At 28.4% G+C, this 19,439-nt stretch overlaps 1 protein-coding gene across 1 annotated transcript in view; it reads left to right on the forward strand.

The window, feature by feature from the left end:
- Nucleotides 1–19,107, forward strand: part of LOC122270442 (uncharacterized) — a 25,848-nt gene extending 6,741 nt beyond the window's left edge. Inside the window, exons 2-5 of the mRNA XM_087167467.1 lie at nt 5,445–5,598; nt 12,652–12,818; nt 16,091–16,238; nt 17,398–19,107. Of these exons, the coding sequence (XP_087023593.1) occupies nt 5,445–5,598; nt 12,652–12,818; nt 16,091–16,238; nt 17,398–17,668 (740 nt within the window). The 3' untranslated portion in view covers nt 17,669–19,107. The remainder of the gene's footprint in view (nt 1–5,444; nt 5,599–12,651; nt 12,819–16,090; nt 16,239–17,397) is intronic.
- The last annotated feature ends 332 nt before the right edge of the window (nt 19,108–19,439 follow it).

Genomic DNA, 19,439 nt, shown 5'->3' on the forward strand with positions numbered 1-19,439 from the left:
CTTAGAATTAAAGAACATGAAAGATAAGTTAAAAATCATGTTATTAAACAATCTTCCCTTTTCCTATATTGCTGAAATTCCTTCAATGGATTTGACTTTTCTTCCGTTAAAATCAGCGCAGCTCTCCAGCAACTGATCTAGACATTTGGGAATCATTTTATATTTATAAAAATTATAAAAATTTAGTTAAAGATTTTCTATTACACTAACGGTTAATATGACTGCTTAGAAATAGATTTTAGCTTAATGTCTATATCCTGTACACCTGAGGTGCATACCCTATTCTACTCAGACCTATTCTTACTTACTTTCTTTTGCTTGTTTATCTTGTCCAAGCTGGTTCGTTTACCTCGAGTATAATCTTTGTTTGCAATTCGGATGTCACGTGTTTTTTTCCGTCATTCTGGGATTCGTCAATGAATAATGCAAATAGAAGCAAGTATTAGAATGTCTGTTATTGTACCTTTATCTATGTTTTTTCTCTTTGCTTGGCATAATTTAATTGTAATTCTTATTCTAAATTCTAAAAGATAATTTTTCCAGACGATGCTATCGAAAACTTTCCCCTGGTTTTCGTTTTGTCTATTTGATTGAGAAAGCATTTATTCAATGGAAAATATTTTGATGTCTTAAATATACATCCCTGGAATTCTGTACTAAAAATCTAACGCCCTATTTGCGCTTTTACTGTATTTCGAAACTTTCGTTCAGGCTATCTGTATTTAAATTGCTCTTTGATGTTTGAAATTTTTAATTATACCTACCTGTGTCAGATAGATGCGAAATTTTTTTTTCTAAGACGTACAGTATATTACAAGAACACAATTTTTCTGTTACTTCTTCGAAAATGCGTCAAGTGTGAAAACGTTCAGGTTTCCTGATTTCTGTTTCGATCTCTAATTTTTCTCATAATCTCTTGAATTGTGAAATGGCCCACAATTCTGTTGAAGATTAAGGAGAAAATCTTATTATTTCAGAGTAAGAAATTTTTTTTGGTACTTGTATTTAAATAGAATTTTCCATATTTGCTCTATAATTGTTAGACTCTGTTTATCTTTTAAATATACACCATTTAAGGCAAATTTGCGATTTAATGTAACGCTAAACTAAACACAATTTAATGTTTTCTTAATGACATTAAATGCATTAAAGTTTATTTATTAAATGACAAAACGTCGCTTATAGGATACCAATTAAATGTTTTATTAATTGAATTTATAGAAAAGCATGAAACATTTCAATTTTTCTCTTTTACAGATACACTTCATAGTTTATAATTCAAAACAAATTTATAATTATGTTATGACTTAAAAATATGTCAACAAGAGAGAAGAATTATATCTATAGCTTATTTTCGTTTAATTATGATTTAGTATTAACATTTAACTGACTCTTTCATAAGATAAAACATTAATGTCTATGTATGTTATAAATAACGGATGAATACAAATAATGAAATAATGAATACAAATAATTAAAATTGAAAGATAAAATGAGTGAGCAGTCATAACCATAAATATTTAAATTTTTCTGTCATGGACAACAAAAATTTGAAACAAACAGAGCTGTAAGTAGAAGGAAAATGAATGGTTAAAGAAATAATTCATATCGACAAACTTATCCATATTTTTATTTTATACGTGCTTATTAATTTACGAAAGGGAAAGATACGTTTTATCAACAAAGATTGGCAACAAATGCTTTTCTTCTTTTTTTTTTATCATTTGCTTTATTTTATTTTGTTTTTATACACTTCACGAATTTTAGTTTGAGTAAGAGACCTAAAATTTTCGAACCACTAACCAAAAATGTATGCGCACACTGTTAAATTCTATAGACACAGATGATGTATATATAACATATTTTCAGGTCTTTATTTTAAAAAAGCCTTTTAAGGCAACACAAATAAAGCGTGTTATTATCTCTAAAAAGCATTTTTTGTTATATTTGTGACATTATGCAATCTTTGTATTGTAAGTGTTCCTTTAAATTCGCTTTTACTTTTCAGCGGAAAAGAAAATCAAAACTTGTAAACAGACTAGTGAAAATGTGTACAGTGTAGTGCAATGTAACAAATTAAGGTAAAATGTACCGGTAATCAAGGCAGCGGATTTTTTACTGAAGAATCCGTTATTACCGGGGTGTGTTAAAGTACCAAGAATCTGATATATCGTAAATTTTTACAGTAATAAGTAAAATAACTGTAAAACAATAGCAATAAATACCGTAAAATTGAATCACTGTAAGTAAATAAAAATTGCTGTTAAAATTAACGTTAAAAATTGACTTTACTGTAAAATGAATTTTACTGATTATGCACCCAAAGTTCCGGAACTTCATAATTTGATCTGAAAATGTTTAGCCATCTAGAATCTAGATCAGTGGTTTCCAACTGGTGCCCCGGGTGCCACATCCGGCCCGCGAACATTTTTTTTGGTGGCCCGCGAACTAAAATATATTAGTTGTCATTTTTTTGCGGGCAATTTTCGTAAAAAATCTATATGGGTTTAAAATACTTTTCTCGTTAATAAAAACCTAATTTCTTCGTTTCTGTCAAATTTTTCACACCAACGGTGCAAAAAAAATTATTTCTCAGGTTTTGTATCCAAGAAAATATTTATTCAAATACAAAATAATCTTGTATGTTGCTCATTTTTTTTGTATTTTGTGAATATAATTTAGCATGTTTGTATCAGAAATTTTCTCGAAGAAATTCTCCGATTCAACTTTTTGAAATCACTCATTTTGGACGAAAATATTTACACACACATTTGTAAATTTTAAATTTAAAATGTAAATATCTATTCTCTGGTGGTTGCAGCAGACAAACCTCAATTTTGACATTGAACATTTTGAGTAAGTTTTAATACCAACCTTTTTAAAGTTTTATATTTTAATAATTAGATATCTGTTGCACATTAATTGTTTAATACATGGGTGCACACTAAAGTTATTATAGCCCGAATTTTTTTGATATGCAATTAAATATTTTTAAAAATTTGCTTCTAATTTGTAATTCAATGCTTTTGTTTTAAACAACTTGGTAAAAATCTGACAGTAATATTCAATGTTCCTTCAAACATAAAAGAGTCCTACATAAAATTTTGATAAAGTTGCGGCCCGCCATTTGATTTGTGTTTTTAATTGTTGCCCCCGGCCTCATGTAAGTTGGAAACAAATTCCAAAAATGGTACAAAATTCTTCCATCCATCTTTTAGTTACTGGTTCTTCGAAACAATAAGTGGCTAAATTATCTTGGTTTCTACTCCTAAAGAACATATCGATTGGCAATTACATCGAATAGATAATGGAGTACATTTAATAAAAATAAATCATGTTTGATTATTACTTGACATCATATATCAATAAGAAAGCATCAGTTGAAAGAATAGCTCTTTTTGAGAAAAATGTTAATATTTCAAATATTCAATATTGTGTAATGTGAAATAAATATAAATAATAAAATTTACACACAATAGCGTACATTTCATACAGAGTTAGCTCTTTTTTTTGAGTTTTGTATTAAATGCAACTTTCTATGAAAATTTTACGAAAAGTAAATATTTTAACAAAAGATTTCTAAGTCTGGGAAAACAAAAGAAACGTCTCCAATTGCATTATTTAAATCGTGAGTGGAATACAGCGTCTTTCAAATCGAGAGCTTTGCGTTCGTGAAAATATTTTTCAAAACAGTCGAAACTATTTCCAGATTATATTTTAAAAGTAGTTTTTCGTGAAGGATACATTTTATCCCTATAATTTCAAAATCCTGCATATTCGCGTTACAAGTTGCATACGCAATAAATTTTTTTATTTGCTAGCTTACAATAGTTTCGTTGAAATGTTTACTCATAAAGATGAAAGGACTTCATTTCTTGCAGTCTCTCAACTAACGAGCTTTTAAAAATATGATTCTGTTAAAAAAATTCAGTAGAGATTATATATTTTCGAAGTAATATAATTATTGTGCATTGTTCAGAAACTGAGAAAATGTCTTACGTGTTATGTGATTAGTTGAATAACAGAAGTTTGAAAAAATTTCGCAGCGTTTTTATTTTTTAACAATTTTTAACGCGTTTAATTTAAGAAATTGTTTATCGCAAAGCAACTATACATAAAAGCATACTTTATAATATTTTAAGAAATGTAATGCTATCATCACACGCAGTCAGTGATAAGACATGGGATTAACTATCAGTGTAAATGTTGCAGAAAAATTGATTAGATTTTTCTGTTAGAAGGAACACTTTCTTTAGTAGCGCTCAGAATAAGAATTATAAAAGTTTAGTATCCAAATAATATATTTGTTTTTCTCTAAAGGTGTTTACTTTTGACTTTAACTGTTATTCTAAGGCTCCGTAATTATTATTCCAAGCTTCTTAACTATAATTTAAGTCTTAAAACTTAAGGCTAAGCTTATTAACTGTTTTACAATTACTAAGCAGTAAGCATATAGTAAGTGATTAATAAGCAAGATTTTCTTTTAAATTAAGCTTTGTATAAAACTGTGTCCGGTCAACTATGCAATTGAAATAATGATTGCAAAACATTAGAATAAAATAACATTTCAGATTATTTTTTATATTTTTAGGTAAAAATATTTAACGAGCTTTTTTAGCAGCTAAAAATTGAAAAGAAATTATAAAAAAAAGCAAAATTGTAAATCAAGTTGCAAACCGAGCTAATTTGTCCTATCAAAAAAGCTTTAATTTTAAATGATATTTTCATAGAATGATTAATATGAAAAATGATCTACAAATTGATCGTTAAAGAATCATAAAAAAAAAATAAGAACGTGTTAAGTTGGTTGCATGAGCAACCAGAATATTTTTAGTAGACCCGTTATAAGTAAATAATCACAATTTTGTGAAGAAATTTTTTTTAAAAATATATTATTTTTTTTTAAATATATATTTAAATTAAATTTATAGGGAAGATATCATGGTCTTGAGCAGTCAAGGGACCCCACATCCAAGCCAATATTCACAGTAAAATGTTTTTTTAGGGGGTCGTTCAAAAGATCTACGTTTTCGAAAAAATACGAAAATTTGTTGATGTTATAAAGTCTCTTTTGGATAAACTACCAAATCTTCAATTGAAATAATTTTGAAAAAAACATTTTAACTAATGTTCTGTTACAAGATCTTCACTTCATAAAAGTTTTAAATTGAACTATCCGCAATACATTCTGATTTTATGATGTGAAAAATAATAAAATTTCAGAAACCATAGAATTTGCAGACAGTGCAATAATTCCTAATATTTTGAGAAGGATTTGAATGGTTATTTGTTTGAGAAAAACGATAGCGTGTTACGCTTACTATGTTTAAACAATACTAATATTATCGCTATAAATGTTCGTTTAATGATCTAAATTTTATTTCAGAAAGACATACAGTATAGACTTTGAAAAAGTGAAATTAAAAGATTGTAATTTTTTAAAGGTCTTGTTTACATGGGAGCTCCATTGCCCAGATTTAATGCTCAAAGATGTGATGCACTGAAGCTTGATGATTGTTTTAGAGATCTTCAAGTTTTCCTTAGACTTCTATCTTTGCCTTTTACCTCTGACGTTGCAGAATTAGATAAGCTCTGCGAGTAAGTACAATGCAATTTTGTTGCTGAAGAATTTATTGTCTGTGTGTCTGAATTAAAAAAAAAGTGAGCATTGAATTTGTTAAGTGATGAATTTAGTTCATATTGATAGGACATAGAAGTAAACATTGACGCAAAACCGCATTATACCAGACCTTCCTACCAATCTAATCCTTATAACCTTCCCAATTCAATATTCCTACATAGAGAAAAATACTCTAGTAAATGTGCCATACTGCATAATAGCATTTTGGTTTAAAAAAAAATTACAACTAAAGTTCATAAAATTTAAGTATACGGTATTGAAAATATTCATTTGCAAATTTTCCTTTCAGAAACACTCGTAACGGACAAAGAAACGTGACAAATTTTAGTAATTTGTTACGATTTTAGATATTTTTTATTCCTTGTTAATTGATCCTTGCTATTATTATTAATAAGAAAACAAGCAAAAAGGAAGATGTGCAATGTCATTTCACGGATTGCAGATATTGATATACGTTCGCGCTGGTAGTTTGACATCCATTTGGAATGCACTTCGATGTAAACAGGCTCTCTCCATTAGGGATAATGGTTCTTTCTTAACTTACAACTGAGTATAATAACTATAATATAATCGTCAAGAAATTACTCAAATTTATAAAAATAGGAATTTTAATTAATTTTTTGATTATCGAATAGTTTTTAATCTTGTAAGAGTTTTGATATATTGTTAATTTGCTCGAGGTTTCAATAAAAATCGGCGGAACAATTAATATGCAGAAATAAAGGGTGAATTTACGTGTTTGGATCATTCATAGTATTCGCGTTGCTGACTCTGAATTTAATAGTCAAGTCAAGTGTTTGTACATTTAATTGTAAAATTATGTAATAACTAGGAGGCTTCGCCCCCTGCTCGCTGGCGCTCACCAACCCGCGGAACTGCTTTCACAGTTCATTTCGGATTGCTTCGCAATCCAATGCTCGCTTTGCTCGCTCATTGGATACGTTCTTAACGTCTAGTTTTTGTATACTTTTTTGAATACTGAAGTTCCGAAAGCTTTTCACTGTAGAAAATTCTAAACCTGTACATTTCAATATTAATTTGAAATTGCAAACAGTCCACATATTTTTCTTAATCACACTATTCTAAATTTCAGTTGTTGAGAAAAGTAACTGTTGTAAGTTTTGTTTTAAAGTCTTTCCCACCAGAGGGCTAAAGCCATGTGTTGTAAAACAATATGAAATAGTAGTCTACCACTGAACGCCGGATGTAAAGCATCGGCTTTGATGAAGATAATTTTGTATTTTTAATTCTCTGAAGGGAGCCACCTTAATAATATGGAATTTGTAAAATAAATGTATATATTTTTGATTGTTGATGAAGCCCATCATTTTGTGTTTTCATCAGTGTTCAGAAGCAGAACAACTATAAGTTTTTTATTTTATCACAAAAAATAAAATGTATAAAAAACAAAGAAAAGAGTAAGAAAATGAGTATAGGCATAGAAAAAGTTAAAATTATAATGTAGTATTTGTCAGTTAAAATAAAACTTTCTGTTTAAGTCATTGCGCTTACAATTCAAATTTCTCCGAGGCAATTCTAAAGTATAAGTTTAAGGTAGTATTGTTAAGTTGAAACACAATATTTTTAGTTTTGATGTCAACAATACAATTCAATTTTTCACAAAAACGATTGTTTCCATTGTTAAGTTCAATGTCAACAATTCAAATTTTTCTGAGGCAACTCTTAACCTCTAAATATTATTTTTTTTATGTACACATTTCTAAATGCCAGTATTCAACCACAAAACAACTTAAAGTCCTCAAATTTAGCATGAAGTTGCAAAATGTAATAAAAGAGGGTAATAGCAATAATGAAAGTAGAAGTAAAGTTAGTACTGTAAAATTAAAACAATATTTTTAATCAATGAGCCAAGTTCTTCAAGAAGCAGTTGTAGAAGTAGGTTGTTTATTTAAAACTTTTTATAGAATTTCTTTAAGAACACAATTGTTAACTTGGGCATTTGGCGATACAACACTTTTAGAATTGAAGGATTTGTTATGCCAAGAGCTCAGGTATCATAATTTTGATCTAGTTGCGCTTCTATGTCATTTTGATTTATGTTGCTAAGTTAACTTTCAAAAAATTCTATGGCTGGCAACAGCATTTTTATTTTTTAAGTTGTTTATTTTTATTTCTTTTAGAATTCGCTATTTTTTAGCGAAATGTTTTTTAGCCTAACAGAATTCTTTGCCGACTGTTTTCTCTGTGAATGAAGAAAATAAAGTAAATATTTAACTGTTGTGAAAAGAATCTTATTTAGTTGCACAAAGTACTTCAGTCAAAATTTGGGAGCCACGTAAGAGAATTATATATATTAGATCAGAAACACATCATTAAAAGGCAGAATGCTTTGGTGTTTTCAAAACAAAGCAAACGTTGCCACCGGCGGAAAAGAAATACAGCCAAAATTTGGGAGCCACGTAAGAGAATTATATATAATAGATAGATAAAAATATATAAATTAAATCATTAGGTATTTTTTTCATTTAAATAATTACGTTTTTTTCTGCAAGAAAAAAAAGGGGCATCAAATGATTTTTTTTTGCAATAGAGTAACATAATAAACTATAACGATACTTTAACCGAATAGTTAATAAAGTTTTGTGTATAGGCTACTTAACTATAATAAAATATCTTCTCTTAATTTTATATTCTGAAACATGAAAATCGTTTTTATCAGAATAGTTTTTTTTAAAATTAGATACATCTTAAAGTTTTAAAATCACATTGACTTCTGCTGCAGCTATAAATTTTATAGTTGCGAGAATCTTACAATAAATCAAACCTTATTTCTAGTAATTCAGATACTGAACCACATAAAATTTGATAGGAAAAGGATAAACAGATCGTTGCCCTGAAAAAAAATATGACAATAATGAATCATGTTGGAGATGATTTTAAAAGGTCAATTTGATTTTACTACCTTTTACGAGTAATCAATCTTTGTTACTGGTTATCGCTTCATTGCGCTCAGAGCAATTCTTACTGAATTTTTTTACTCTATATAAAAAAAAAAACGTCAGTACTGCTTTAGTTTACGTAGTAATTTGTTGTGCTGCGCAATGATTATCAGACTTAGAAACTTGAAATTACGAGTGGATGTGGAGGATTTAAAAAAAAATTAAGATTTGGTAGCTAGAGAACAATTAAATGTTAAACTTGTGACCTGTTGCAAGCCGCTAAAAGGCAACTACCGAGTTAAATTTGACTTATTGACGGAATTAATTGAACATAAAAGTGTAACATGAGTACTGTTTTTCGAAATTTCTAATTTTTCGAAAGTTACAGTTATGAAAAGTTTTCCATAAGTTTTTGCTACGAATTACCGTTAACATACGAGCATAAGAACAATCAAATGAATGGCATAAATACCGTATATTTTAGTTTTATTAACCAGGATTATATTTTTCGTTAAATGAAATGTCATTTCCGATTTTTTTCCTTGTTTAGGAACAACTTCACAATAGTGCAAATTTCCGATTTTTTCCCTTTCAGAAAAAAATAATTAAAAAAAAAATGTTTTTTTAAATATTTTTGAATCTACTCTATCTAAAATACCGGATCAAATTATGGCATAAAATACCGCCACTTTAGGTACATCATCCGTAAAATCTATGTTTACCATAAAATATAATACCTTAAGTTTTCCAGTAATATTTATTTAATTAGAGATATTATTTGATTTTACGTAATAATTGTTCTAAAAGTGGTGATTAAAATAGTTTAAAATCGAATTTGAGGAATCACTTTGTGGAACGCAAGGAGAATACCTTCGACAAGAAGTGGTAAAATAGACGATATGTTAGGATAAGTAATTTTAAGAAATTACTGCTTCATATTTTATTTTTAAGTAAAAAAAATGTGTTGAAATTTATTAGGAAAACTTAATCTTATAAATAAACTTGGCATGTTTTAACTATTTTTACACATCATTAAAATTAACATATTTGTTAAATTTTATTAAATTTATGTTGTTAATCTTTTTAACAACATAATAACAATAAATAATTCATTTTAATAACTTAAGAAAAAACTTATTTTGAATTTAAAACTGAATGTTATTAAAATTAAATTTTATCATAGAATGTAACTTGATGTGTCTATGCAAATTATTGTTAAAAAATCTTTTGCAAGTGGTTTTAAAATCGGGCAATTAAAAAAATACATTATTATTATGAAATGACAAACTTCTTAAAATTTGAGATAAATCATTTAGTGAAATATTTTTAAGATACGAAATATACATTCTTAAATTTAATTAATTTCTTTTAAGAATGACAATAGTTAAAAATTCCTTAATGCCACAGGGGTTTTTAAGTTTCAGTTTATCATCTGAATAGATTGGAGCATCTTGAAATTTATTTAAAATAATAAAGTAATAAAAATAACTGTACACTTCATTAGCTAACTGTTAATTCGGTCGTAATTCACTCGGAGAAAAATTCTTTGTTTTTGCTCTTTAATTTGTTTTTGCATAGTTTCAAGTCACTTTTATTAGTTTATGCTTTTTTCGTAAGATGAGTTGAATATTTGGTAATATCTATTTAAGCAATTAAAGTGCTTCGTTTTATTGTTGTATATTATTCAATATCATGAAACCGTTTTCTTTTCTGTTTTTTCCCTATTAAGTACTTTTAATTTAAAGCTCCAAATTAATTTTTAAGCAATTGAAGTGTAATGAACAGTAAATAGTTTTTCTCAAAAACACACAATTGTTTTTTTAATTATTTTTGCACGAAACAATTATTTAATTAGTTCTTGGAAACATTTCCCTACTCTTCTTAATTATGATATATTTGCAGCAAAGATCTCAAAAAAACTTTCATTTAAATAAATATATTTCATATTAGAGAATAATGAGTAGAAAAATAATGAACGCTAAATATTGCGTAAATACATAAAGACTAAACGAGCACATTTCCGTTTTGTCTCTAGTAATTTTGCTCTTAAAATTACAGAGAGATAACAAAATTCCTTAATATACAATCTCGTTGATCTTTTAAACTTAAAATATATTAATATCTGAAATTTTTTGTGCACTACTTCCTTTACGAAAAAATGCATAAAGTAAAATTACAGAGATTGAGTATTAATTATTTATAAGAAATTGCGAAAGAATTAACCATAAGAAGAATTTTCTAAATAATTTCATACGACCAAGCGAATTCCCAGAAATAGCGCCATTTCGTCATTTTTGTGTCACATCAAGTCAAATATCTCCTGATAAGTGTGGTTTTCCAAGCCACTACACTCATTGAACTTTGAGACGTTAGTTTTTTGTCCCGGTTAGAGGTTTTATTTTATACATTGTTCATTGTATACATTGCACAATGTATACAATGGACAATGTATATTGTACCGGTGTGAGGATTTTGTGATACCAGCTTTACATAGTATACATTATGCAAAGTAAAGGCTGAAAGTTCTATATAAATTGAAACAACTCGAGGGAGAAAAACATTCCGATAAAACAACCGTAATTGCATGATAATGACTTTCCTGGTTAAACAATATATAATTCATTTAATGAAATCAAAGTGCAAGGGTACCATTCGTTTGCTAATTTTTCCATTCATATAGTAATGGTCACCGAAAGTTCTGGCTTTTAAAATTATACTTCTTATTACCACACATTTAATAAAAAAAACTGAAAATAAAATTTAACCGAATAAATAGTTTTTATCCCACTAAGATATGATAAAATTACCACATGCACTACAGAGGAGCGCGGTAATAACAACATATTTCATTGTTTATTTTACCAAAAGTTATTACAAAAGCGCTTCGGTAAAAATTACATAGCGTTTTGCTGTTCCCATAGAGCCAGAAACATGGTAAATTATACTCTTTCATATTCTGGTAGATTCGATCATACTATTTCTTATGAGCATGGTAGTTCTTAATACTAAATACAATTCTTTGAATTTCTGCAGATAATTGATTTCAAATATATCCTCCAAAGCCTTGATGTGCTTGTGAAGCTCTCTGATAAAAACAGAAATCACACCGGAGAACTTAAGCAGGGAACTAAGGGGTTGACCACAAATGATGTCACGCTTCGAAGAGGTCCCACATGAAATTGAGACAGTTTGTAATAAGGAGGTAGGAGTGGGGAAAACGCGTTATTTGTTTTCAAAATTTTGCTAAAAATTTCATTTTTCAAGTAAAATGAATAGGCATATTGGATTTATGGCGTAGTTCCTCTGCCTTTGAACAGCAAGTATGTGGTTACATTATGTGGTGATGACCTGCATCAAAAGGGAGGGAGAAGAGCTTTGGTGAAGTGAGATACGTATTCCCCATTCATACAGCTGTTTGTTAGTCATTTTTAAGCATAAACTTCGTTTCAAACCACTGTCTATCGTTCACACATATCGCTGGTTCAAAACAAAAACGACACATCTGCAGGCATAATACGTTTGCAGATGTGTCGTTTTAGTTTTGAACCAGCAATATGCTGTGGTGTGAAACGGCTTTGCATGGCAGAGCGATTATAATCTGCTTGTTTACGTAGGATACAACAGGAATTATTTTTCGAGATGCAATTATCTCACGTGCTGCAAGCAACTTCTTAACTTCTGCGTCCTAACTTTCGAATATTTGTTTGGAAGTACTTTTGTCTTTCTTTGGATTGGCTACAAACTTCTAAAATACTTTTTATAAATGGCAAGAGATGGAAATAATATGCATGAATTGTTGAAATAAATGTGCATGGTAACATAATTCCATTCACCGATGTTATGATTCAACTGTAAAATGAAGAGATCTTAGCCTCTTACCAGCTTTTTAATTTCAGGATTTGCTAATTCTTATCGGCAAAGTAAGCCGATCAGAAGTTTTAGAACAATAAAAAAACTTCTTCTTTATCGAATGAATTTTATATCATTTTAATGCCTTTCATTCAAGAACTGCAAAAATGCAGCACCCAGTAATTTTACAACTTTTACCAATTTGAAATTGAATAAATTATGTGTTTATTCTGCTTAGACTAATGGAATTTTGTGTTTCAGACAATCCGTTGCAGGGTATAACTGTTCTCAAGTGTTATTTGAAAATCGTGATTGTTTATCGGCGCAAAATAAAGAGGTTTTACCAGTTTTTATTTCAATGGCCCAATATACGCACTTCATGTTCTGTGGCGATGGTCAAAGCGCCGATAAAGGCTTCATGAGAACTGGTAAGCTTTGTACTCATAACGTCTTATTTATAATATAAAATTTTAGGTTTTTCTACATAGTTAATGTAAAAAGTTTCATAAAAAATATAAAATTGATTGTCACAACTGAAAAACACATGTTGATTTCTTCGTTTTGTACCTAACTACTTTTTTCAGCACATAAATTTGGTTTAAAAAGAAACATTCATTGAAAATCCACAATAACCTTAAGAGCAAGTTCTTCTTGCATTTGAGATGATTTTTTTCCAATAGTTCTTACAATTCCTTGTCTTCGTACAGTTTCAGTCTTTCAATGCGTGTTTTGTCTTTCATGACAAACTCACAGTTTTTAAACTTCTGAAACCACTTATGATAACTTCTTACAATTTAAAGCAGCCTCACCATATGCTTCTCCAAGCAATCGATGCGCCTCAGATGCAGATTTCTTCAAATTAAAGAAGTAAACAAAAGTTCCAACAAATGAGGCTTATTTGGCACAAAACTTGACATTTTTATACGGAAACAATTACATAATGCTAATACGGAATCACTAATACTTTAAGGTTATGTTGCTACCAAATGAACAATAAATTTAAAATTAGACGTTAAACTCCAGTCCATTTCTACATAACCTTTTAGTAGTGCCATCATGTGAAGAACGGTGGGAACTTTTTGCATAGCATAAGCATTTGTTATTAAATCTTGAAATTTATCGAAAAACCTTTATTAAAGTCTTCTTTTAATAAGTACAAAAACTACTTAGGAAATTCCTACAAACTTCATTTTAATTTTCGAGATATTCTAATCGGACTTTTTTCATAAGTTATTAAATGCGATTCACTACAAAATTGTGATATGTTTTGATTTATTTTTCGCACTTGCGAAGGTACAAAAGAACTATTTTAAATACTCACATATTGCCAACTTTCTTTAAATTAAAAATGATAATTTTGTTATTAATTAAAAAATTAATCGATTAATTTTGTTTCCTTTTAACAAATACTTTTACGGTTATAATAAAAACACGCAAAGTAAGTTTGTAAGTTTTTTTAAATTAAAATATCTCCTTAAATATTTAAGTTAATGTTACGAAATTTCATAGATTTATAGCAAATTACAATCAAAGGAATCGATACAAATTATAAGCCAATTGCTATATTTTCTGAAATAGGGTGTATTGAGAAATCGCCCAACCTATTCCTCCAAGTAAAGTATTTCTTGGAATATATATATATGTAATACAAAAATTATAAATACTTTTGTATTAATAAAAGAATTAAAACTCTTTCGATTTCATAAAATGTCTTTGTTAAAGAGTAATAGTAGAGATATTCTATTTTGGGAATTCAAGGCTGAAAACATACCATTGAATTATAATTAGATATATATTTCAAAGGAGGAGTTATCTTTAGAATCTTGTCCCTCTTTCACTTCCATATTAGGAAGCATTAAATGATTTTCCATAATGCGAAGAGTTACAAAGGTATGTACGACAGGAACCTAATTACATCATTCTCTGTAGTATTTAATGCGGGACCGATGGTTTTCGCATGTCTCTTGCTGAATAACGTGTTCCAATAAACATTTGCCGGAACCATCCGGAGATTTGTATACACCCCCTCCTTTGTGGAGAGGGGATGTGAACTGTTATAACCACCACTTTAAATAAACTTTTTTATAACGTATCATGGCTTTTGACTGCATTATTAAAGCTGAATACAACAATGATAACAGGCATGTAGCCCTGTTATTATAAATATATATATATATATATATATATATATATATATATATATATATATATATATATATATATATATATATGGGTCATTCTCACGAAATCTGTCATTTTTCAGTTCATAAAATCCCAAAAAAGTAAAGTGAATAAAAAGCTCTGAAACTTTTTATATTAATAGAAATATGTAATGGCATTATAAAGAAAGTATATATCCTATAAATTATACTTAATATTTAAATTAATTAATTTTTTAAGTAATTAATTTATAATTAATTAATTTATAATAATTAATTAATTAATTTAATAAATAAATTAATTAATTTAATAAATTAATTTATTAATTTTTTAATTTATTTTTCAAATTAATTGATAAGTAAATTAATTATTTTCACTATTTAAAAAGTGAGGGAATGACACTAATAGTGAGGGAATGATATTTTATTTTAATACATGTTTTTTATCTAAGTTACATCTACCTAAAGTTTGAAAATGATAACATACTAAGTATATCTAATATTTATTATAATTTAGTCTTATATATTTAATAGTTTTTACAGGTTTTGGAAATAAAATTGGCTGGCACGATTGAACAAAAAATAAATTTGATAATATACTCATCTTGAATCATTCCCTCACTTCAGCGTCATTCCCTCACTTTATACACTAGTGAGGGAATGACGAATTCAATAAAATTTAAAAATAACAGCTAGGCCTAATTAATTTCTGAAGTCAATCACATACAATTATATTCATACAAGAAAGCAACATATAATTATCCACTTTCTCGATGAAGTTGTATTTTATTTTACTCTAAAAAATGACAGGAGGGAATGACAAATGTAAATAATTTTACCTGGTTTGATTCATTCAAATTTATTCCACAGCAAAGCTTCTTTAAGTTGAAGATGGAAACATACTGCAATTTTGTTGTATGATGCCAGTTGTTAACTTCTGAAGTTTAAAATATTTTTATTCTAAGAAGATTGCAGGTGAACATTGTTGTGAGGGAATGACGCGAAACACTGGGGACAAAGTTTAAAATAGTGCTGTGCTAATATTTTTATCAGAAATTAAATTTTAAATTGATTTCCTGAATTCTATATTTCAGTATTCTGAAATAAAAAACACGAATTTGTAAAAAAAAATTTTTTATTTCAGAAACAATTTTTTTCTTTTTTTAAATCAGCAGTGGGGACAAGTGAGGGAATGACATATTGGTATATTTTAATTACTTAAAATAAATAAAAAATAAAAATTGATAATTTTATTTTTATTCTTTTGTTAGCTTGCATTCTGAAGGACACTTTCCCTGAATTTTTTTTCTTCGTAAGCTGTAAAACAAACATAAAATATACTGGGGACATGAAAATGACTGTTTTTGTGTTGTTAAAAAAAATCATTTGACATCGTGAATAAATTACTTTTGCCTGTCTCCTTCGTGCGCTACTTTAATAAAGAAATTTAAAATATTTTTTTTTAAATTTTAATGGTAATTTTTATAATTCATTGAATTTCATTCACATTTATTAATTAATTTCTTACTCTTTCTAATCAGCTTTACTTGAAGAATCTGAATGTGTTCTAAAGTATCAGGAGGGAATGAAGTGTTGTGGTCGAGAATCACACGTTGCTAATTTACCTGTTCTTGAAGTTTTTGAGGAACCAAGAAAAAGCTTGACTGAAAAGCAAATATCAACTTGCTGGTAAGACTCATCGCAAATTAATAAGACCTTATAACTAAGTTCTTCAGTGCTTAAAATTAGTAATCTAATGCTGATTTTTATTTGATGAATTACTCTTAATATTCTGTAAATTTGGGGTAAGCATTCAATTCTATGACCAGTGCTCTCCCTATTTACCATGACGATTTATTTATTTAAGAAAAATTCAGAGTTTTTCAATACCAAAAATAGTTGCAAACAGTTTACTCCAAAGTAGTGTAGGGAAACTACATTCAACATAAGTCTTGGATATAGCATTTCACTACACTAATGTTCCTGTTACACTACATGGAATAAGGTAGACTCCACCATTTTTGTTATTCAATAACACTAAAATGTATAACTGCAGTACGATAGAACCGTGGTGGCTCAGAAGACAGAGCGCTTACTACCCAATGAGGTGAACCGGATTTGAATCTCAGCGAGGGATGGTCGATTCAAACCCTACATTCTAACCCTACAAACAATTTTATAAAAATATTTTTATTGCTTCCAACATGTTCCCTCTCAACAAGTGATTGAAATGTTTAAGATTAGTTATAGCTTTTTATTGTTTGAATAAATTCCCAAATAACAAAGATTAACACTTCTAAAAGATAAAAAATTTATAAACAAAATTATAAAAGTAAAGGAATTTTAAGAAATACTGCACATGGTTCATCACATTTTCCATTTTTTGTTTCTTGGAATGACACAGCGTGGGCAGTAAACGGCCCAAATAGTAATATTAATGAAATTTCAAAGTTCAACTAATATTGAATTCTAAACTTTAAATAGTATCAAATATGTATCAAATCCCAAACATTTTCGCATCCTTCGAGTTATTTTCACCGTAACTTTTTCTTTTCTTTTTTTATTTCGCTTTCTTTTTAAATTAGACCTATTGTCTAACGCAGCTAATTTAAAACAAACTCGAGACAACAAATTTAAGTTTATTTCTAAGAATTTGATGTAATTACTTTTAATATATCAAGCTCTTACTGTCTATTCTGATTTGATGCCAATTCTATTTCTTGAACTAATCCAAATAAAAAATTTGCATTTTTTTTTTCATTTTCTATCCTTCAATATTTACTCCTAATTAGTTTACTAAATTGTAAGTGTCACTATTTTTATTTACTTATTTTAATTCTCTTTTCAGTCCTTTATCTCGTTACTTGGAATGTGTGTCAGACACAGTTATGGAATGCGGCAGCGGCGCTGTGAATCTAACTAATGAATATATCAGGCGTGCAGCTGGGGAGCAAGTTCAAGGATTATGCCAAGGATTGCCCAACTACCCGAATCCAGACAACATAACGTGTCCTGAGTCAGTTCCTGTTTGTTCGGGATGCTACACGCTGCGTCTAGAAAACTATTCGTACATTTTTATTTTTGCTATAATAGGCTTACTGCAGTATAAATATTTTTAAAGTCAATTCTCTGTTTATACGGGTGCAAAAAGATCCTCAAGTGAAAGTACTTTGAGTGAGTTTAATTCATAACAACATACACTAACAAAACTGCATAGGTTGGAGCTAGAACAAGGCAAATGTAATTATCTTTAATATTATCTTATTTTTTTAAGTTTTAAAGGATTTTTGACTACTGCTTTGATTAGTAGAAGAAACGGACACTAATTTACAATTCAATGTCTTTTAAAAACTCTTCTTTTATTTGGAGATTTTTCTCGTGACTGTAGTTAATCACTATATTATAATGCAAACATTTTAATTCCTTTAAAATTTGTTACCTGAACTAAAAAAGAGTCAAAATCATGTTTTACTTTACTTAAAACATGCCCAATGGGACATCGTATCTTTAAAAGCTGTTGGATTGGAAAATAGCGAATCGGGCACACATGTAAAACCATTTCTTTGTTGCGTGATAAACTATGCAAATGTATTGTCTTTTTAACTTTCATTTGATTCTCAGCAAAATTTTGTGTATCTTTTCTTTCACTGTTGTACTATATTCCTCAATTGTGTTAACTTTTTGTGTACTTTAGATTTAAACATCAATTTAAAATTTCAGTTTATTATCCAATACTCTATTATGTCGTAGAGAAATATTTTTATCTTTTCGTATTATTTATTTTCTTTTAATATTATTTGTGTGTGAACTATTATTCAAAAGAAATTCATTTATTTAACTGGAGGAAAAGAAATATGTACTTTAATCAGCAATTAATTGAGCTGAATAATTGTTCAAAATGATTTTTTACTTATTACATATCATTTTGATCAATATTCAAAAATGCAAACCAGCACTTAAAAAATTATAAAGCTAGCTTAAATTCTGTGTATTCAAAAGTCATATATTGTGCTGTTTTTGACTTTACAGTTTTTATTTTGCATTAGTAATGCATAATGGTTTCTTTTTATACATAAAATAAAGATTATGAGTAAAATTATGTATGAAGCTTGTATTCAGGGATTTATTGAAATTTTTTTAATAGTTGCTAAGTACATGTTTTGATTCATTCAAATCATTCAAATGCTAAGTATATATTTTGGCAGATAAGTAAACAATCTTAAGATGAAAAACGCTCAAATTACTATTTAACAACGATATTTAATATAAATTTCTTTGTTTTATTATAAATTTTCCTAAGAATTTTCGTATTTAATGATTGTATTTAGCTGACTTTCATCATTTATTCAAAATTCTTTGATTTTTGATGTTTTATTGAAACAATTTATTGAATTTTACCTATTTCATTCGATTAAGTAACCAATTAATGTAAATCAATTATTTTTATTCGTATTAACTAAAGTTTCTTGTAACAAAATTTTCCATCAGTATTTGTTGTCTTTCTTTGTTGTTTGTGTAAAATCTTTTGCATAAATGTGAATAAAATAATTCCCTTACATTATTACATTTCTTACACTATTACACACCTCACACTGTATTGATATATATTGATACATATTGCTCCTGCATTGAAAATTTTTGGTTTGGCTATATTAATTTAATATTAGAAAGTACTGCCGACCGGCCTGTGTAGGGGACAGGGAACTGTCCTTGCATCAGAAAGGTTCTGGGATCGAATCCCGGGCAAGGCATGGATGTTTCTTTCTCTCTTCTGTGTGCTCTATGTCCTTTCTCCTTTGTGTGTGAATGTGACCTGCCCTATAAACGGATTGTGGTTGTGTGAATGGCGTGGCAGAATTCAAATTCCTGGCCATAGATGGCGCCACTGAA

The sequence above is a fragment of the Parasteatoda tepidariorum genome, chromosome 7, assembly GCF_982258835.1.
Source record: "Parasteatoda tepidariorum strain Cologne lab strain chromosome 7, Ptep-v5.0, whole genome shotgun sequence".
Lineage (NCBI taxonomy): Eukaryota > Metazoa > Arthropoda > Arachnida > Araneae > Theridiidae > Parasteatoda > Parasteatoda tepidariorum.